This window comes from Myodes glareolus, chromosome X (assembly GCF_982192425.1).
Source record: "Myodes glareolus chromosome X, mMyoGla1.1, whole genome shotgun sequence".
Taxonomy (NCBI): domain Eukaryota; kingdom Metazoa; phylum Chordata; class Mammalia; order Rodentia; family Cricetidae; genus Myodes; species Myodes glareolus.
Window position 1 is genome coordinate 79,395,289 of NC_142053.1, and position 17,654 is coordinate 79,412,942.

General features: G+C 32.8%; 1 protein-coding gene across 1 annotated transcript in view; it reads left to right on the forward strand.

The window, feature by feature from the left end:
- Positions 1–17,654, forward strand: part of Abcb7 (ATP binding cassette subfamily B member 7) — a 150,109-nt gene that overhangs the window by 126,084 nt on the left and 6,371 nt on the right. Inside the window, exons 5-15 of the mRNA XM_048417665.3 lie at positions 1,070–1,202; positions 2,064–2,332; positions 3,279–3,367; positions 3,457–3,544; positions 4,542–4,716; positions 5,601–5,758; positions 6,550–6,713; positions 6,865–6,994; positions 12,045–12,216; positions 13,381–13,484; positions 15,658–15,765. Of these exons, the coding sequence (XP_048273622.2) occupies positions 1,070–1,202; positions 2,064–2,332; positions 3,279–3,367; positions 3,457–3,544; positions 4,542–4,716; positions 5,601–5,758; positions 6,550–6,713; positions 6,865–6,994; positions 12,045–12,216; positions 13,381–13,484; positions 15,658–15,765 (1,590 nt within the window). The remainder of the gene's footprint in view (positions 1–1,069; positions 1,203–2,063; positions 2,333–3,278; positions 3,368–3,456; positions 3,545–4,541; positions 4,717–5,600; positions 5,759–6,549; positions 6,714–6,864; positions 6,995–12,044; positions 12,217–13,380; positions 13,485–15,657; positions 15,766–17,654) is intronic.

A 17,654-nucleotide genomic window follows, 5' to 3' on the forward strand; every position in this document is an offset into this window, starting at 1 on the left:
TTTTATTGATTTTTATTGAGCTCTACATTTTTCTCTGCGCTCCTCCCTGCCTCTCCCCTCGCCTTCAACATCTTGAATTTTGCAGGAAGCTGTTTATATTTGAAAGTTATTTTTTAATGTTAGCACAGTTAATTGAGATCTTGTTTGGTAAGATTTACATAGCTTAAAAATAGTTAATTCTTATGTTTAACAAGAGGGTATCATGGCAATAGGCCAGGTGTTGTCTTTTCAGTGTGTTTCATAGTCCTTGTTCATTGTTTGTATTTGTTTTTAAGTCTGTAATTTAATCTTTTCAAAAGTACTTTAGTAGTCTGTAAATTTCCTGAATGTAAGTGCTGCTTTCTATATTAGAATTGTTTTAGGATATTCTAAAAGAAATATAGGACAAATGAAGGCATTTGATGTTTGATAGGTTTTCTTTTTGAATGATGTTAGAACAAAGGCTGTTGTGGGCTAAACATATCTGTCAGTGGTAATTTTTCTCCAATAGTAAATCATTCATAGATACTTGTCACTTTTCAGCCTTTATGATCATTTTTGCTATATAATTTCAACTTTACATTAATGAAAAATAACTTTAAAGTATTTATTACCTATATACTAAATATTATACTCTATTGCAGTAGGATGAAAAAGACTGATATGATGTAGACCCTCAAGGCTATAAAAGGAAAGGAAAAAAAAATATATATATATATATATATACATACACACACAGATAACCATAATACAAGACAGTTTACTGCTAAGTGCCATGAGTTCTGTAGGATTTCAGCTTATAGAAAACATTTTTAGCAGCTGATCAAGAATGCTTTTGTGGACGCAGGAGCATTTGACTAATTCACGTAGTTTTTAAATTAATATTAACATGGCAGTGTGGTGTAAGAATCTTAAAATAGCAGAGCTTCTAGTGCTAAAGATTTTTATCTTTGTAAATTTCAAAAATCATTTCAGTTCCAGTAAATCTATCCCGTAAACGTTACCACAAATAATAATTTAAGTGAAATATTTGTACTTTTATAATAAATGTTTTGTGTATGATGGGTAATTGATGTTTTTATATTTTTAGGCCATGAATATTGTGGTTCCTTTCATGTTTAAATATGCTGTAGACAGCCTCAACCAGATGTCGGGAAACATGCTGAACCTGAGTGATGCACCAAATACAGTTGCAACCATGGCAACAGCAGTTCTGATTGGCTGTATGTGTGATTCTTTAATCTGTCTACAGGTGTTGACTTTCTTCAAGAAGGTTTCATCATATTTGAGCAGATGACCTTTTCACCACAAATACAACTTAGCATTTTGGATTTTTATTATTTTATGTGAGATTTGTTTTGATCTGTTTTTGAAAATTCTTTCTATGATATGCTTTGCAAGACTTCTGTGATACAGTAGCATTTTCCATGTTTAAAAAATAATAATATAAAATAAGACATTAAGTGTATTATTACTACCTTCACTAGGCTTTTTTTATAAGTTTTCTTTCTAGAAAGGCCAGTTATTTTCTTACTGTTAATATTAAATAGAAGTGGATAATTAATGATATATGAACATTAGTGCTTTGTTAAAATATATTAACTATGACACACAAATGCAATTAGAAAATAATAGAATGTTCTTTCAAATGAACTGGGGAGCTGTGCATTTTAAGGGGCACTTTAAGACTTTAGAGACAGAAACAGGAGCTTGCTAAAAGCACTTGACTCTTCAGGATCTAAGCCTTTTGCATTTGTTATTTGAGAGAATTGAATTAGATATTGTACACTTATCCACAATGAGGCCATCTGGGCTATTCTATATTAAAAGTATTTTAATTAGAAAATTTTTTTCAGCATCTGAAATCTAGGGTCAAATAACACTGAAAGGGATTTATGATGATGGAAAGGTTAATACTCATTAGAGTAGATGAGTTGTATGCTTCTTTTAATGTAAATATTCTGTGTTATGTGTATTGGCTGAATTATTCATCGTATAAAGATTTCCTGCAACCTTGTCACTTACACTGCTCCAATTCTAATCTTTCTATACCTCCTCCTACTTTTTTTCTTTTGTTTTGTTAGATGGCGTATCAAGAGCCGGAGCTGCCTTTTTCAATGAAGTTCGAAATGCAGTATTTGGAAAAGTAGCCCAAAATTCAATCCGAAGAATAGCCAAAAATGTATTTCTCCATCTTCACAACTTGGATCTGGGTTTCCATTTGAGCAGACAGACAGGAGCTTTATCTAAGGCTATTGACAGAGGAACAAGGGGTATTAGTTTTGTCCTCAGTGCTTTAGTGTTTAATCTTCTCCCTATTGTGTTTGAGATGACGCTTGTCAGTAGTGTTCTGGTAAGTAATGCATTTTTCATAGTAACCTTTTATCTTTCAATCTTATTAATAGTAAATAAAGAGTTGAAGCTGTTCATGCTCTTGCATACCTTGAGTCCAGAAACATTTTGCTGTTTGTTTCATTATTTTGGCACAGATGTCAAAGGACTTTCCAAATTATGTATTATTTTTTAGACACCTAGATCATTGATTAGTGTTTCTAATGTTCTTTTTTCCAAGAATTTTGTATGTCACACATTGGATTGTGTAATCAAAATATTTAGATTTGTTTATTAATCCTAATACATTATAACATTGTAAACTTTAAATTAATTCCTCTTTAGGCTTATACAGTTTCAGTGTTAGAATTTGATGGTATAATTTTGACAGGTGCAATTTGACTTTCTTTCCTTGTTACCTTGAGTAGATTATTTAAGATATTTGATTTTTAATCCATTATTGATTAATGTTACTTCTCAGCATCATAGTTTCTCTAAGTACCCTTTGACTGAAGTTTGCTGTTGTGATGCTATAAAGCGACAAGAACAGTAACCACTTTCTTTTTTTAGGTTTCGTTGCATTATATTGTTTTTAAAACAATAATTTTAATATAAGAAATATTTCTTATTTATTTGAAGTGCATAGTATCGTAAATAATACTTTTCAAGAAAATAATATTCTCTATACACTTTCTGTTTTGACAAGTGTTATATTAAAATTTAGACTATAAACTGCTGTATGCAGTTACAATTTTGATTCAAAATATAATTAAGCATGGTTCATCACCTTTTACTAAACTATTTTTTCATTTTTAAAATTTCTATTTTATTCAATTTTATTTTACATAATAGAGAATGTTGCCAGATTTTTTTTACATGTATGATAAATCTCTCACTTTTCCTATTGTAAATGATGAAAGCTAGAGACAGTTCAATCACTTTTCACTTCTCTTGACTTCTTTTTCCAGTATTACAAGTGTGGTGCCCAGTTTGCATTGGTAACCCTAGGAACACTCGGTGCATATACAGCATTCACAGTTGCGGTTACACGGTGGAGGTATGGTATTTCCCAGAGGCCAGTCAAGGCTGCAGAAATTAGTTATGGTATAGCATATGTTTCAGGCTGTGTAAATCTTTGTCTTACAGAACTAAATTTAGAATTGAGATGAACAAAGCAGATAATGACGCAGGTAACGCTGCTATTGACTCACTGCTGAATTATGAAACTGTGAAGGTAATCTGTTTAAGTGTCTTTTCGGCTGCCTTTCACACTAGGATTTGTTCTGTCATTTAATTTAATAGGTACTGTAAGAATATCAGATTAGGATAGGATCTCTAGATGTGATGAAATAATACTCCTTCATTTTTCTTTTGTTTAGAAATGTTCTCTTTTTCTCTTTGATTTTTATTTGGAAATACCAGAATTTTACTTTCTTTTATAAATGATCATAAATATATGATTAGCATCTTGATTACAAATGAATATTAGCTAATTAAGTTGACGTGCAAGTTCTTGATCCTCTTTTTAGCCTTCATAATGCCTAGCATCGTGCTTTTCCTTAAATTTTTCATTCATTTTTACATTTATTCACTTAATATTTACTGTATTGTTCTCATATACAAAGCATTGTACTAAGCACTGTGCTATGATGGGAGGAGATGGTAAAAAAGATTACAGTGTCCCCCTTGACTTCTCATAATTTTATAATCTGCTAGAAAAGTTAAAGTAAGTATTCAAATGACTACTCAAAAGGCATAATATGGTGAGAGCAGGTGGAACTCTGAATTTAAGGCGTCAGGTTAAGACTTTGTGAAAGAAGTGTCAGTTGTAGAAGGCATGTTTAAATCAAGTCTAAGTTAGAATTTATTAACTAGTTAAGATGTTTGTTGGATGAATTTTGAATATAATCCATTATTTGAAAACCTTCAGGAATACCATAATTTAATATATTGAAAGTCAGTATTTTTATGTTTGACAATTTCATACATGTATATAATGTATTATGATTATATTCCCCCCCCATTATCCTTTCCTATCTCCTTTCCATTATCCCTTCTTTTCCCTTCCTACTCCTCTGACCCATTTTTTTCTTCAAAGTTGAATTTTATTTTATAATAGGATCTTCAATACCAAAGTATATCTATATATTAAGTATGATAAAACTTACATCAATTACATAGAAGAATATATATTCAAATTTGCCCATAGTTACTATTTTATATATTTATAGTATTTTAATAATGAAAAATATGAAGCACAGAGATATGACAGATTTTTGAAGACATACGAGACTGCTTCATTGAAAAGTACCTCTACTCTGGCTATGCTGAACTTTGGCCAAAGTGCTATTTTCAGTGTTGGATTAACAGCTATAATGGTGCTTGCCAGTCACGGAATTGTGGCAGGTAATGGATTGATGGTTATCACATTTAGAGACTATTATAAATGGGTTAATGGAAGAAATAAGTGTTTTGTATTAGTTGTAAAGTGTGCTCAGTAAAGCACTTAGACATTTTCAGAGTGATTTCCTTTTTCCATCAGAATGTATTTTCTTGATTGATAATTCTTTTACTTTTTTTTATTAACACTGACTTATTCATTGAATGGAAATACTGCTTATTAATTTTATGGTTCTATAATTCTTTATGAGATTTTGTTTTAAAAATCAACCATGTAAAATGTGTACTTTTATAATACATTTTTAAAAAATAATAATGCTTTTATTAATTTGAGACATCAACTTTTTAGTATCTGGTATCTTTAATTTTTCTTATAAACCTGGAAAACAATGCTTGCTATTAATTTACTGTTTAGTTCAAAGATCTTGTTTTAAAATTCAATAGCTTTTTATACTGGGTTTTTTTTTTTCATTTGCAAATAATGTCTGTGCCTAGTCTTCATAATATGAGATGTATCATCTTGGTCATGATAGCCATTCACTCCAATTTTAATATATGTACTTTTATGAGTTTTCTTTTTAAATACTATACAAGAAATCTTTGCTTATGCCTTAGAGGAAAAAGGAAATATTTTTAACCTTCTGCTTCTGTGATTACTTAAATCATTCTTTTTCATATTTTACACAGTGTGTTAAGTATGCTTTTCCTTTCCATGCAATATATACCAGGTTCCTACATTGCCTAATTCATGCATTCATATGCTCTATAACGTGTCAGCTTAAATGTTGCTGATTTTGTACATTTAGAACTATGTGTCATAGAAATTGGCTTTAAAACTCTTTCTTAAGCTAGAGAGCTTATACCTTTTCTTTTTCCAACTGCATAATAAGGTGCCCTTACTGTCGGAGATCTAGTAATGGTGAATGGACTGCTTTTTCAACTTTCATTACCCCTTAACTTCCTGGGAACTGTATATAGAGAGACAAGACAAGCACTCATAGATATGAACACTTTGTTTACTCTGCTCAAGGTCGACACGCGGATTAAAGTAAGTAATGTGTATAGTAGCCTTTTCAGAAGATCATGGAGTACTGTCTCACTTATATTGGGTTGCTCCAGAACAGTGGTTCTCAACTTGCGACTTATAACCTGTAACAGAGGTCACATATCAGATATCCTGCATATCACTTAATAACAGTGCAATTCATAAACAATAGCAAAATTACGGTTATGAAGTAGGAACAAAAATAATTTATGGTTGGGGGTCAGCACAACATGAGGAACGATATCAATGGTTGTATTAGGAAGATTGAGAATCACTGTTCTTAGAGAATATTCTTACATCACTAGGTTAGACAAACAATTTCCTCATTGTCATCTCTTCCCCAACTCCTCACCAAGAAAATCTTTCCTGTGCAGTGATTGCACACACCTTTAATCCCAACACTCCAGTACTCGGTACACAGAGGCAGGCAGATCTTTGTGAGTTCAAGACCAGTCTGACCTATAAAGCAAGTTCTAGGACAGCCAGAGCTGTTGTTATACAGAGAAACCTGTCATGAAAAACCAAGATAGATAGATAGATAGATAGATAGATAGATAGATAGATAGATAGATAGATAGATAGATAGAATCTTCCCAGCATCTGGCATATATAGGAATTTCTTACCTGCTCATTTTTATACAGCGAGTAATGAAAAAAATCATACTTGGAAGTGGCCTTATTCCATTTGCATAAACCTCCTTTCCCATATTTTTCTTGCTCTCTCTGTTAATTAAAAACATTGTCTAAAGAATAGTATAAGTGGTATGTTGTTTTTCTTTTTTCTTCCCTTCTAGGACAAAGTGATGGTGTCTCCCCTTCAAATAACACCACAGACAGCCACAGTGGCCTTTGACAATGTGCATTTTGAATATATTGAAGGACAGAAAGTCCTTAGTGGAGTATCTTTTGAAGTCCCTGCAGGAAAGAAAGTGGCCATTGTAGGAGGTAGTGGGTCAGGGTGGGTAATTTAGTTTTTTATAAAATTCTACATTATTGTCTGATAATTGTGGATGTGAATTTTTTATCATAGTGAAATAATTACTATACTTAAATGGAGCTTCCCTAATGATGACAGATGCTGATTAGCCTTTCTTCATCTCCAATTTCAGAAAGAGCACAATAGTGAGGCTGCTGTTTCGCTTCTATGAACCTCAGGAGGGTAGCATCTATCTTGCTGGTCAAAATATACAAGATGTGAGCCTGGAAAGTCTTCGGAGGGCAGTGGGAGTAGTACCTCAGGTATTTTAAAACAAAAATGCAATTGATAGAGAGTTGGTGAATATATTAGTATAATAATTTGAATCCAAGGAGCCAGCATATACTAATAAAGTAGATAATGTTAAACTGTTCAAGTGAAATTCTACTACCAAAAGGAATTGTGTTTTGAGACAGCATCTCACCATGTACTTCTGACTGGCATGGAATTCACCATGTAAACCAGATTGTCCTCAATCAAACAGACATGGTTTCTAACCATAGCTCTAAGACTAATCAGTTCTGTGGCACTAGTCTCACTTTCCTCATTTCTAAAATAAAGATAATATTTATAAGAAACAGTTATTATAGAGAATACAAACATATATATTTACCAGACACAATACCCACAATATAAATGTTCAGAAAATTGAAACTAATACTTTTGAATATCTTTTAACAAATTAAATCTATAATTACAATGTAATTTATCTACCAGCCTCAAGCCTTATTTGCTACTGTGTCTACTTCATTATCAGGCATACAGTACCTGACTGATAGTAATCATTTCAAAATATTTGGTGAGTGACATTGAAACAGAGAAGTAAATTCAAAGTAAAGCCTGAGAAAACAAGAAGTAGATAGTCTTACAGTGTATATAGTTTTATCTTAAAAGTCTATAAAGGAGTTTGAAGCTGTACCTGAATGCTAGAGTACTTGTCTGATGTCCACTGGTAAAGTTGATTTATGAAACCAAGTATCAGATCTCTGGGAGAACAGATAATATGGGGAAAGAAAAGGAGAAAACCTACAAGAAAGTCACCAGGAAGGAAATGGTTATCAGAGCATTTGAGAAGCTATGATAGAGTAATTGACTTAAGACTGAGGCAGCCTGGGACATAATGCGTTCCAGGCAGCTCTGGACTACAGAGTAAGAGTCTATCTTTTAAAAACTAAAACAAAAAGAGTGATCCGACGGGGATATGCCAATTATAAAAGGTCTCTAAGTGCTCCAGCATATGGCACTCCTTTCTATCCCATCTTTTGCTGAGAATCACAAATTTTAGTGGGTATGAGTCACCTAGGAAGATTGTAGAAATTCCATTTCTTTTTCACATTCTCAGCTTCTGATTGTGGAGTACATTGTGAGGCCAGAAATCTATATTTTTAATATGCATCTTAGATGATTCTGATAGATATTTTAAGACTGACTTTGTGTTAAGAAATAGTAACCTATACTGTTTGCCAAGTGAACTGCATTCTGGACTGTGACTTCATTTGGTACTGTGTTCTAATTCATATGTCTTATTTCTGCTATTTTTTGGGCTGTATAATGATTTCACCCATCCTTTTGAAAAATAAAACATTAAATTCACAAAGGAGGAAAAGTTATTTATCCTTATTTGAGACGTTAATAATATAAAATTCGGTGAAAATGAAATAACACTTTTACCTAATAGATTGATAAATGGAGTTCTTTCTTTTTATTGATTTCTCTTTGGGTGCCCTCCAGACAGCTCCCAAATAATCACACAGAAACTTCTTATGAATGCCTGGCCTTAGCGTGGCTTGTTTCTAGTCAGTTTTCCTTAAATTATCCCATCTACATTTTGCCTCTGGGCTTTTACCTTTATTTCTGTATACCTTTTATTTCCTTCTTATTCTATTGCTGGATGTGTAGCTGGATGACTGACCCCTAACATCCTCCTCTCCTTCTCCTTTTCTTACTCTTCCCTTTCTTCTTTTTCTCCTATTTATTTTCTCTGCCTGGCAGATCCGCATATCCCTCTTCTGCCTAGCTATTGTCGGTTCAACTCTTTATTAGACCAATCAGGTATTTTAGGCAAGCAAGTAACAGCTTCACAGAGTTAAACAAATGCAACATAAAAGAATGTAACTCATCTTTAACTAATATTCCATAGCAGATAAAGATTTTGAAAACCAGAATATCTAATTTAGATATAATTCTGTAACATGGGCAGCATTGCTTTTCTCATGAAAGAATATGGCTTTCATCATAAGAAAATTAACAATACATATAAAGTTCTGCAACAGTAGTCTAATAAGTCTGACCCTAGGAAATTTTAGTAAGAAATTAAAAGATACAAACATGGGTCTTTAATACAATGTTATCTACAGCATTATTTATGATTGTCCAAGGTGGATACCATATAAATATTCAGTGATAACTCAGTGTTTGAAGTATTATAGGTTCAAGTGCCATGTAGTCATTGTTTTATCAAATTATATTATGATTGTTTTGTTTAACAAATATAGATATTTTGCCTGCATTTAGTCAGTTTTTGTATTCCACGCATCCTGGTGCTTGAAGAGGCCAGAAGAGAGATTTGAATTTCTTGAATCTGAGGTTACAGATGAATGTGAATATGTACTGGGAACTGAACCCAAATTCTCTGGAAGAGCAGCCAGTGCTTTTAACCAGTGAGACATTTCTCCAGCTCAGCATTAAAATTTTAAAGAATATTGAGTATCATGAACAGTCAATACAACTATGTAAAGAAGTATTAGATCTGTTTAATGTTGTGAACTATTACTTTAAATATGTGAAGAAGTGTATTGACAGAAATTTCTGTTCTGCCTGGTCCCACGGCCATTCAATCCCAAAGAAACACACTGAGGTCTACATCAATCATAAACTGGTTGGCCTATTAGCTCAGGCTTCTTATTAACTCTTATAACTTATATTAGCCCGTAATTCTTGTCTGTGAGCCATGTGTCTTAGTACCTGTTATCAGCGAGGCATTCACATCTTGCTTTCTCTGCATCTGGGTGAAGGCTTCAAACTGAGCTTTCCTCTTCCAGAATTCTCCTGTTCTCATCACCCCACCTCTACTTCCTGACTGGTTGTCCTGCCTCTACTTCCTGCCTGGCTACTGGCCAATCAGCATTTTATTAACATACAAGTGACAAATCTTTACAAAGTACAAACCCACTGTCCCACAGCAAAGATGTGTTGCATTTGTTTATGCTGTATTTGTTTAACTATGTAAAGATGTGTTACATTTGTTTATCCTGTATTTGTTTAATGATGTAATGATGTGCTGCTTTGCCTGCCTAAAGCACCTAATTGGTCTGATAATTGAATGGCCAATAGCTAGGCAGTACAGGGATAGGCAGGGTTGGCAGGCAGAGAGAATAATTAGGAGGCGGAATCTAGTCTTAAGAGGAGAGAACTAGGGAGAAAGAGAGAGAAGCACTCAAGGCCAACCAGCCAGGCAGTGAAAAGTAGGACACACAGAATGAAAGAAAGGCGAAAAGCCCTAAGACAAAACATAGATGAAGAAAAGCAGGTTAAATTGAGGTATAAGAGCTACTGGGACAAGCGTAAGCTAAGGCAAAGCATTCATGACTAATATTAAGACTCGCGTTTTTATTTGGGATCTGGTGGTCCAAGAAAGCCTGCTATAAAGGATATCAAACAAAATATTCTGGCTGTACAACATAGATTAACACTTGCAATTAGAGAAAAAGATGGAATAGACACCAAAGCATTAATGTGTTTTTCTAGACAATAAAATTAATACATTATTTAGTTTCTTAAATTTGTGAACTTAGTGTGTGTGTGTGTGTGTGTGTGTGTGTGTGTGTGTGTGTGTGTGTCTGGTGCATGCCATGTTGTATCATACCTACAGATAGCTCTGTGGTTATTTATACTAAATTAAAAATTGCTTTATTTCACATAATTACTCATATTTAGTGTGTGACGAGAGTATTTAGCAAAAAATAATGAAAATAGTTCATTTGTGTTTTGTTTGGGGAGATAGGGTATTACTCTGTACTGTAGGCTAGTATCATGCTCATGGTGCTCATACTTCTGACCCCAAGTGTTGGGATTACAAGGGTGGATCACCACACATGTTTAGTTAATTTTTATTTTATCCGTTTTTTGGTTATATTTTTCTGTTTTTCAGTTAGCATTTATTAATTGTTTCTGAATATAAAATACTGTAAAAATAGTTCTGTGTGTAGGACTTTGAGCTTATTTGATACATTTAGAATGAGAAATTTATGTTAGTAGTGGATATATAAATGATCAGAATATTACTTGAAATAATATCTGAAATTCTGGACCTGAGAATCAGGTAAAAGAAGACCTTTACTGGTTCTCCTGGTGAATATTAACAATTAGAGCCATTTTATTTCACCTTGCTCTCAACCATTCAGAGACTGAAAAAAAGAATAGGAGATGAATGCTCACTTGAAATAAATTAGCTTTAGTATGCCATGTCAAAACAAGGTGAATTATCAAATGACAGCTTGCAGTGAACTTCCTCTAATAAGTACATCCATGATGCACAAAATCTTTATTTGCTGCGTTTCGAGGCCAAAGTAAAAGCTTCTTATAAATACAGGGAAATATATCTAACCTCATCAGTAATTAAGGAAATGCTAATGTAAACAAAAAGCACATCTCACTTTAAAATCATAAGTGAAAATGTGTATCAGGGTTGCTAAAACTATGGAGATCTAACAACCTTATATGCCATTTAGTAGAACATGCTCATATATTACTAGCTGCTGTTTTTGTAGGACAACTGAGCAATAACATTACAAAGTAAATATAAACTTCACTTTTGACCTATCAGTTAACATCTAGGATTCCTTCTTGCATAAATACTTAAGTGTGTAAAGCTATTTATATAATGCTTTTATCCCAACATGTTAACCACATTAATGTACATTATTGAGGGAATAAGTAATTTATATCTATAGTAGGAGATATATAGTGATTAAAAGAAAGAAGTATGTTTCTATTATCTAGAATGGAAAATCTCCAGTATATGTTAAATATAAAAAGCAATTTGCAATGTAGTATGTGTAATTTGGGTTCCCTTGTATTGGGAAAAAAAGCATATGGTTAAGCATATAAATGTCTCAAAATAAGTGTGGAATGAACATAACATATTATACACGGCAATTAGCTCCAGAAAGAGACCTGAGACTGCAGGTCTAGTAAAAGGGATTGTTTTGGTTTGCTATTTACAATTACTCTATGTCTTTATACTTTTTAAAATTTATATAAATTTGTATAATGAACACATACACAATGTGTGTCTATACAAACCTTCTTCAGGATGCCGTCCTCTTCCATAACACTATCTACTACAACCTTTTATATGGAAACATCAATGCTTCGCCAGAGGAAGTATATGCAGTAGCAAAATTAGCTGGTCTTCATGATGCAATTCTTCGAATGCCACATGGATATGACACACAAGTTGGGGAACGAGGACTCAAACTATCAGGTGAGCAAAGATTTTAAAGCTTCTACTTTTATATTCTCTTCAAACCATTTTGTTGGGACTGTTTATATTATTGATGGAATCTCATATATATCAATGTTAATGTATAATCCACAACCTTTAAGGAAAGCCAAGACTTACTCACCTGGAATATAGTAAAAGTAGTGTTAATTAGTTTAGTACTGAATAGTGTATCTCTCATCTTATTTCCTGGGTGAGGTTCAGGTGTCTAGACGTCCTTACACATGTCCTGTTCATTTTCTTATCCTTCTTAGTTAGCTCACTGGTGAAAGAAATTTTGAGGTTTTATGTGTTTCTGTGCAAATGTTTAATCATGAAATGGTATATTTAATGATAACCTTAAAATGACTGGATTTTTGAATAATTTATTTATTTACAAGATTTATTAAGTATACACTGCATGTATGCGTAAATGGACCTTCTGTCAAGGAATGTGTGGTTCATTAGAAATTTTTGATTTAGGTTAAGAATATTTTAAGCAAAGATTTTCTAGTTAAGTTTGTTTGTGGTTATTGTTTGGTCATAGCTTAGTAATATATGTTTATCACCTCAGTGTACCTTATAAAAGTGTATATAACTTGCCCTTGTAGTTAGGAGAAGGTAAAATGTATTTGGTATACACTCTTACTTTAAAAAATGCTATTAAATAACAGCTTATCTCAAAACATACTTAAATATTAGCAGATTGGGGCCTTTTATGTTGTCATAAATTAGGTATTCATGGTTTCATGTCTTTAAGTTTTCTAATTTTAGATATTGGGTTTGTCCTTTGATTTGTTGATTCATTGCTAATGAATTTTGTATCTAAGGTTGTTGCATATTGAAATATCTGTAATAGAAAGTAACATATATAATAAACATGCTTTTGGTAAGAATAATTGAAAAATCAAAGTTGTTAGTTATCATTTTTATTCATTTCACTGACATGAATCAGAGAGTCATTAAGATTGAATGTGTATTCCAGGGAATATGGTTTGTCAAAGGATACCATATATAGACTTAGACTGAGCAGTTCTGTAAAGTAGCAAGTGATAAAGAGTTTAGGTAAATGTTACAGGTATAATTTGATGGTTATAGTCAACAGGAATACTAGAAGCAGAATATTCCTCTAATGTGTTTCCTTAAATGAAAATATTTCTTTTTCAGGAGGAGAAAAACAGAGAGTAGCAATTGCAAGAGCCATTTTGAAGGACCCCCCAGTTATTCTCTATGATGAAGCTACTTCATCATTAGACTCAATAACTGAAGAGGTAAATGACAATGAAAATAACAAAATAAATTTTTTTCCTTGGAAGCTTCAGTGCAATGTCTGCATTATTTAGAACAGTGGTTCTCAACTTTCCTAATATTGTGACCCTTAATACCCTCATGTTGTGGTGACCCCCAACCATAAAATTATTTCTGTTACTACTTCATAATTTTACTACTTTTATGAGTTGTAATATATGTGTACCTGTTATGCATGATATCTGATATGTGACCCTGTGAAGGGATCATTTGACCCCCAAAGGGGCTGAGACTTACAGGTTGAGAACCACTGACTTAGTGTTTTGAATGTATTTCAGTGGGAGATATTATAGAGCAAAATAGCCAACTCTGTCTTTTTATATGGCAAGTTTAGTAAATGCTACAAAAGCCAGGTTGCATTGAACCAGATAATACATTGTTACAAATGTGCTTCCTTTTGGAAGTATATGATACACTATGCTATTACTGTATTAGTCCTGTATCTTGCAAAGCTGTACATATTACCTAACATGCTAGTGAGAGAAGAAAGTTTTAGTAACTGTCTTATTGTTTAGCGCTCCTTAATAGAAGTCATGTAAGTGACTCTGACACAGTCTAACCAGAATGCCTTTACTTACTATTGAAGTGCAAGTCAGGCCATCCAACCTTTAGAATAGTATCATTTGTTTCATTTCACAAAAGTGTTATGTAACAGCAAGACTTTTGTGACAGTGATGTCATGATACTACCCCAACTAGTACATTGCATCTTATAACATCTTTACATTACATACAAAAGTTTCAGCAACAGTGGTAATTTCATGTAGGTTAGTCTAGAACAAAAGATAGGCAAATGTTGCCGTTTGCTACTTTTCACTGAATATGTGGTATGAACCTGATGTAGAGGTCTTCTTTCAGCTTTACAGGCAATGTGATGTAATATTTACATGTGGAATTAAATTTGAGGGAACGTTATTATTTTATCAGCAACATACTTAAAGCAGTTCAAAGTAGATTCATTTGAGAATTCCTTTTTGAATGAATATTGAACAGGACTAGATCCCATTCACAAGAGAATAGCAACCTACTTATTAGAACTTCATGGTAAATATATGTCATACAAGTTATAAGCTAACAGAATAAAATTTTTAACAGCAGTTTTTGAGTCACATAACATAATTATGTTAGAGAATATATCCCATTCAGCATTTACCAAGAATTCCTCAGAGGAAGAAGTTTTGATAAATTTCAGTGAGCCCTTTTAATAGGTAAAGGAAGTCAGAATTTGAGTTTTTATAGGTAAGAAAGGAGAGAGACTCTCTATAAACATAAGGTTGATCATTAGTCTGCCCTAGTAAAAACATAAGGTCTCCTTTTCAGAAAACTGTATGTTCCCTGTAATTTATGCTTTTAAAACATGAAATGTTTAGAAATACCTGTGGGAAGCCAGTGAGCATATCCCTATTACCCTCACTGTTTCTCTAGCCAATGACTTTTATAGATAATTGAATTATATATGTAACTGTCTTACACTTTATAGGCAGTAAACAAAATCTGTTTTCTAGAATACATTAAGAACTCAAAATGTGAAAAGGCACACCTTTAACTCTATCAGTGTAAGGCCATTTGAATCTACATAGTAAGTCTTGTACCAGCCAAAGCTACATACTGAGACCCTATCTCAAAAAACAAGAACTCAAAATGCTTTTGGAAAAAAAAGACTGCCTCAAGTAAAAAGTACTTGGATGTGTTTTGCCTTTGAACTAAGGAAAAACAAATGTTCCTGCAGGCTTTCAGACTCCTGTCTTTCTCTGAGGGATTTTTTTTTTTGTATTTTCTCCGCATCCTATTACTTGAATATTTCCTAATTTTAGTTTTCTTCTCATTGATAAGATTATATATGACCATGTTCCTCATACCACCAGAGTTTGTCTTTTTGAAATTTTATTGTCCCAAATATTTTAGTGACATGTTGCCTAAGTGATTTATTTTTATTTTAGTTTTATTTTATTTCTAATGATTACTTCCCAATTTTCTTTGGGTTTTTTGTCCTTTTGTTTCTTTTAATATTAGAGTTGAATTATTTAATGTTAATATAAGTTCCTAAGTTCCTTTAGTAAAGATAGCATTGTTTTAATTTACATTAACCTAATGAGATCTCTGGTTTGGTTTTCTCCTACTCTTGTCAAACTTGTAGACTATTCTTAGTGCCATGAGGGATGTGGTGAAGCACAGAACTTCTATTTTCATTGCACACAGATTGTCAACAGTGGTTGATGCAGATGAAATCATTGTCCTGAGCCAGGTAAGAAATGAGCTTTAAAAGTTAGTATTCATTGCTACTCAGCCTTAATTAGAGAAGTTTCTCTCTGAAGTGATAGGCAGTGAATGAAAGGACTATGGCTGCTGAAGGCGCAGAAAATAACTGACAGTTGAGTGTTCAGCCCTAAACAGCACATTTATGCCACTCCCTCTAATGCTTACAGAACATGGAGGGTCAGGGGTGTTGGATTGCGGGATAAAGAACTAGAAGAAAGGGAGAAAGACTGTGAGATGCTATTTTCTGGCCATGACACAGCAATTGTAATCATCATCTTTCAGCAACTGCAGCTTCCTGCCCTGGGTTTGCACAAGACTGAGCCAGTCTGCAGTCAAGTCATGAATACAGGAGGGTGTCACGGGGCCATATCCTTCCCCAAGGAACTATTGACTGCTTATGGATTCTAGGGGAGGGTAGTGATTGTCTTCACTTGTGTACCCAAGGTGAAGCCACCAGACTCTAGTGGATACTTCTAAGCCAATGGTCATATAGGCTGTCCTGGTAAAAAAAAATCAGTGAATTACAAAACAAAAGGACATGAATGTAGGAAACGCATTTATAGGGAAGAGGGGATTTAACAGGGGTAAAATGAAGACAAGAAAGGGCAGCGGTAAAAGTAATCAGTAAATTTTATATATCTGTATAAACTTATCAAAGAATAACTTTAATAGAAACTGTAAAAGGAAAAATAATAGTATTTGAAGAATCTTAGAAATAATTATAGGTACCCACAATTTAATTATTGTCTCTAGTAAAATATTGCAAAATTTGTGTTCTTTTGATGAAATTAAATCCTAATAATATTCTGGTTTTTGTCACTTTTGTAGGAAATAATGCATTAAATTTCCAAGAAGGATAAACTATATTAACTCACTCTTTATTAAAATACTAAAAGCAAATGTTTGATCAGAAAAGTATTAATTCTTCAAGATAGAAGCATATTTTCAATGATTGTCTATATAAAATAATTTTTCTTCATTCAGTTTTACCCTGAATAGATCTTTGCACAGTGTCTTTGATGTATTTTCATTGTTCTAGTTATATATATAGATAGATAGAGAGAAAGAGAGAGAGAGAGAGATACATATATGACAATATTTTAAAATTTACAGTAAAATAAAAATGATCATTTTTTAAATGACTATATTTTGGTTTTGTTGTAGGTAAAGTAAAAATATACTGTTATCACTTTTGAGGGAATTACTATACAAGCTTACTATCTAAATGCTCTCAGCAATCATTGTTGTGATTGGCAGATCTGAACGTTTTTAATAATTGTCCTTTACTCCTGTCTGTAAGGATCTCTTTTCCCTCACCTCTTAGCATTTGATTATTTCTAACACTATTCACTTTTTCATATCACATACAGAGCCTTTGCCATCATTATCGTTCTCTTCTAATCAATACTTCTATTCTTTCTTGTTTTGGAAGCCAGTGTACTGAAAGTTAAGAGATGGGAAGCAATTGTGTGCTTTCTAAAGTTTGAGTTATCGAGAGGAACTTTTTTTCTGATACTACAGATTGAACTCAGAGCCTTATACATGCTATCAAGTGTTCTACTGTTGAACTGTATTCCCAGCCCACAAAGGTTTTTTCATTCCACTAAAATTTAGACAGTATTCATTATTGTGATATTTATACCCTTTATTCTATAAGGGATTTATATGTTTGTGACTTTAAATGTGTTAGTTTGTTCCTAAATGTTGACATTCTTTAGAAAATAAGTTGTTTTTGCCAATATAGTTAAACCAAAATATCTTAAATGATAACTTAAACCTTACTATATCTTTGATATTTAAGAATCTGAAATAAAATCTGATATTTTGTGCCTTTTAAACTAAGCTTATCAAATTATATGCAGTCTTTCTCTCAGA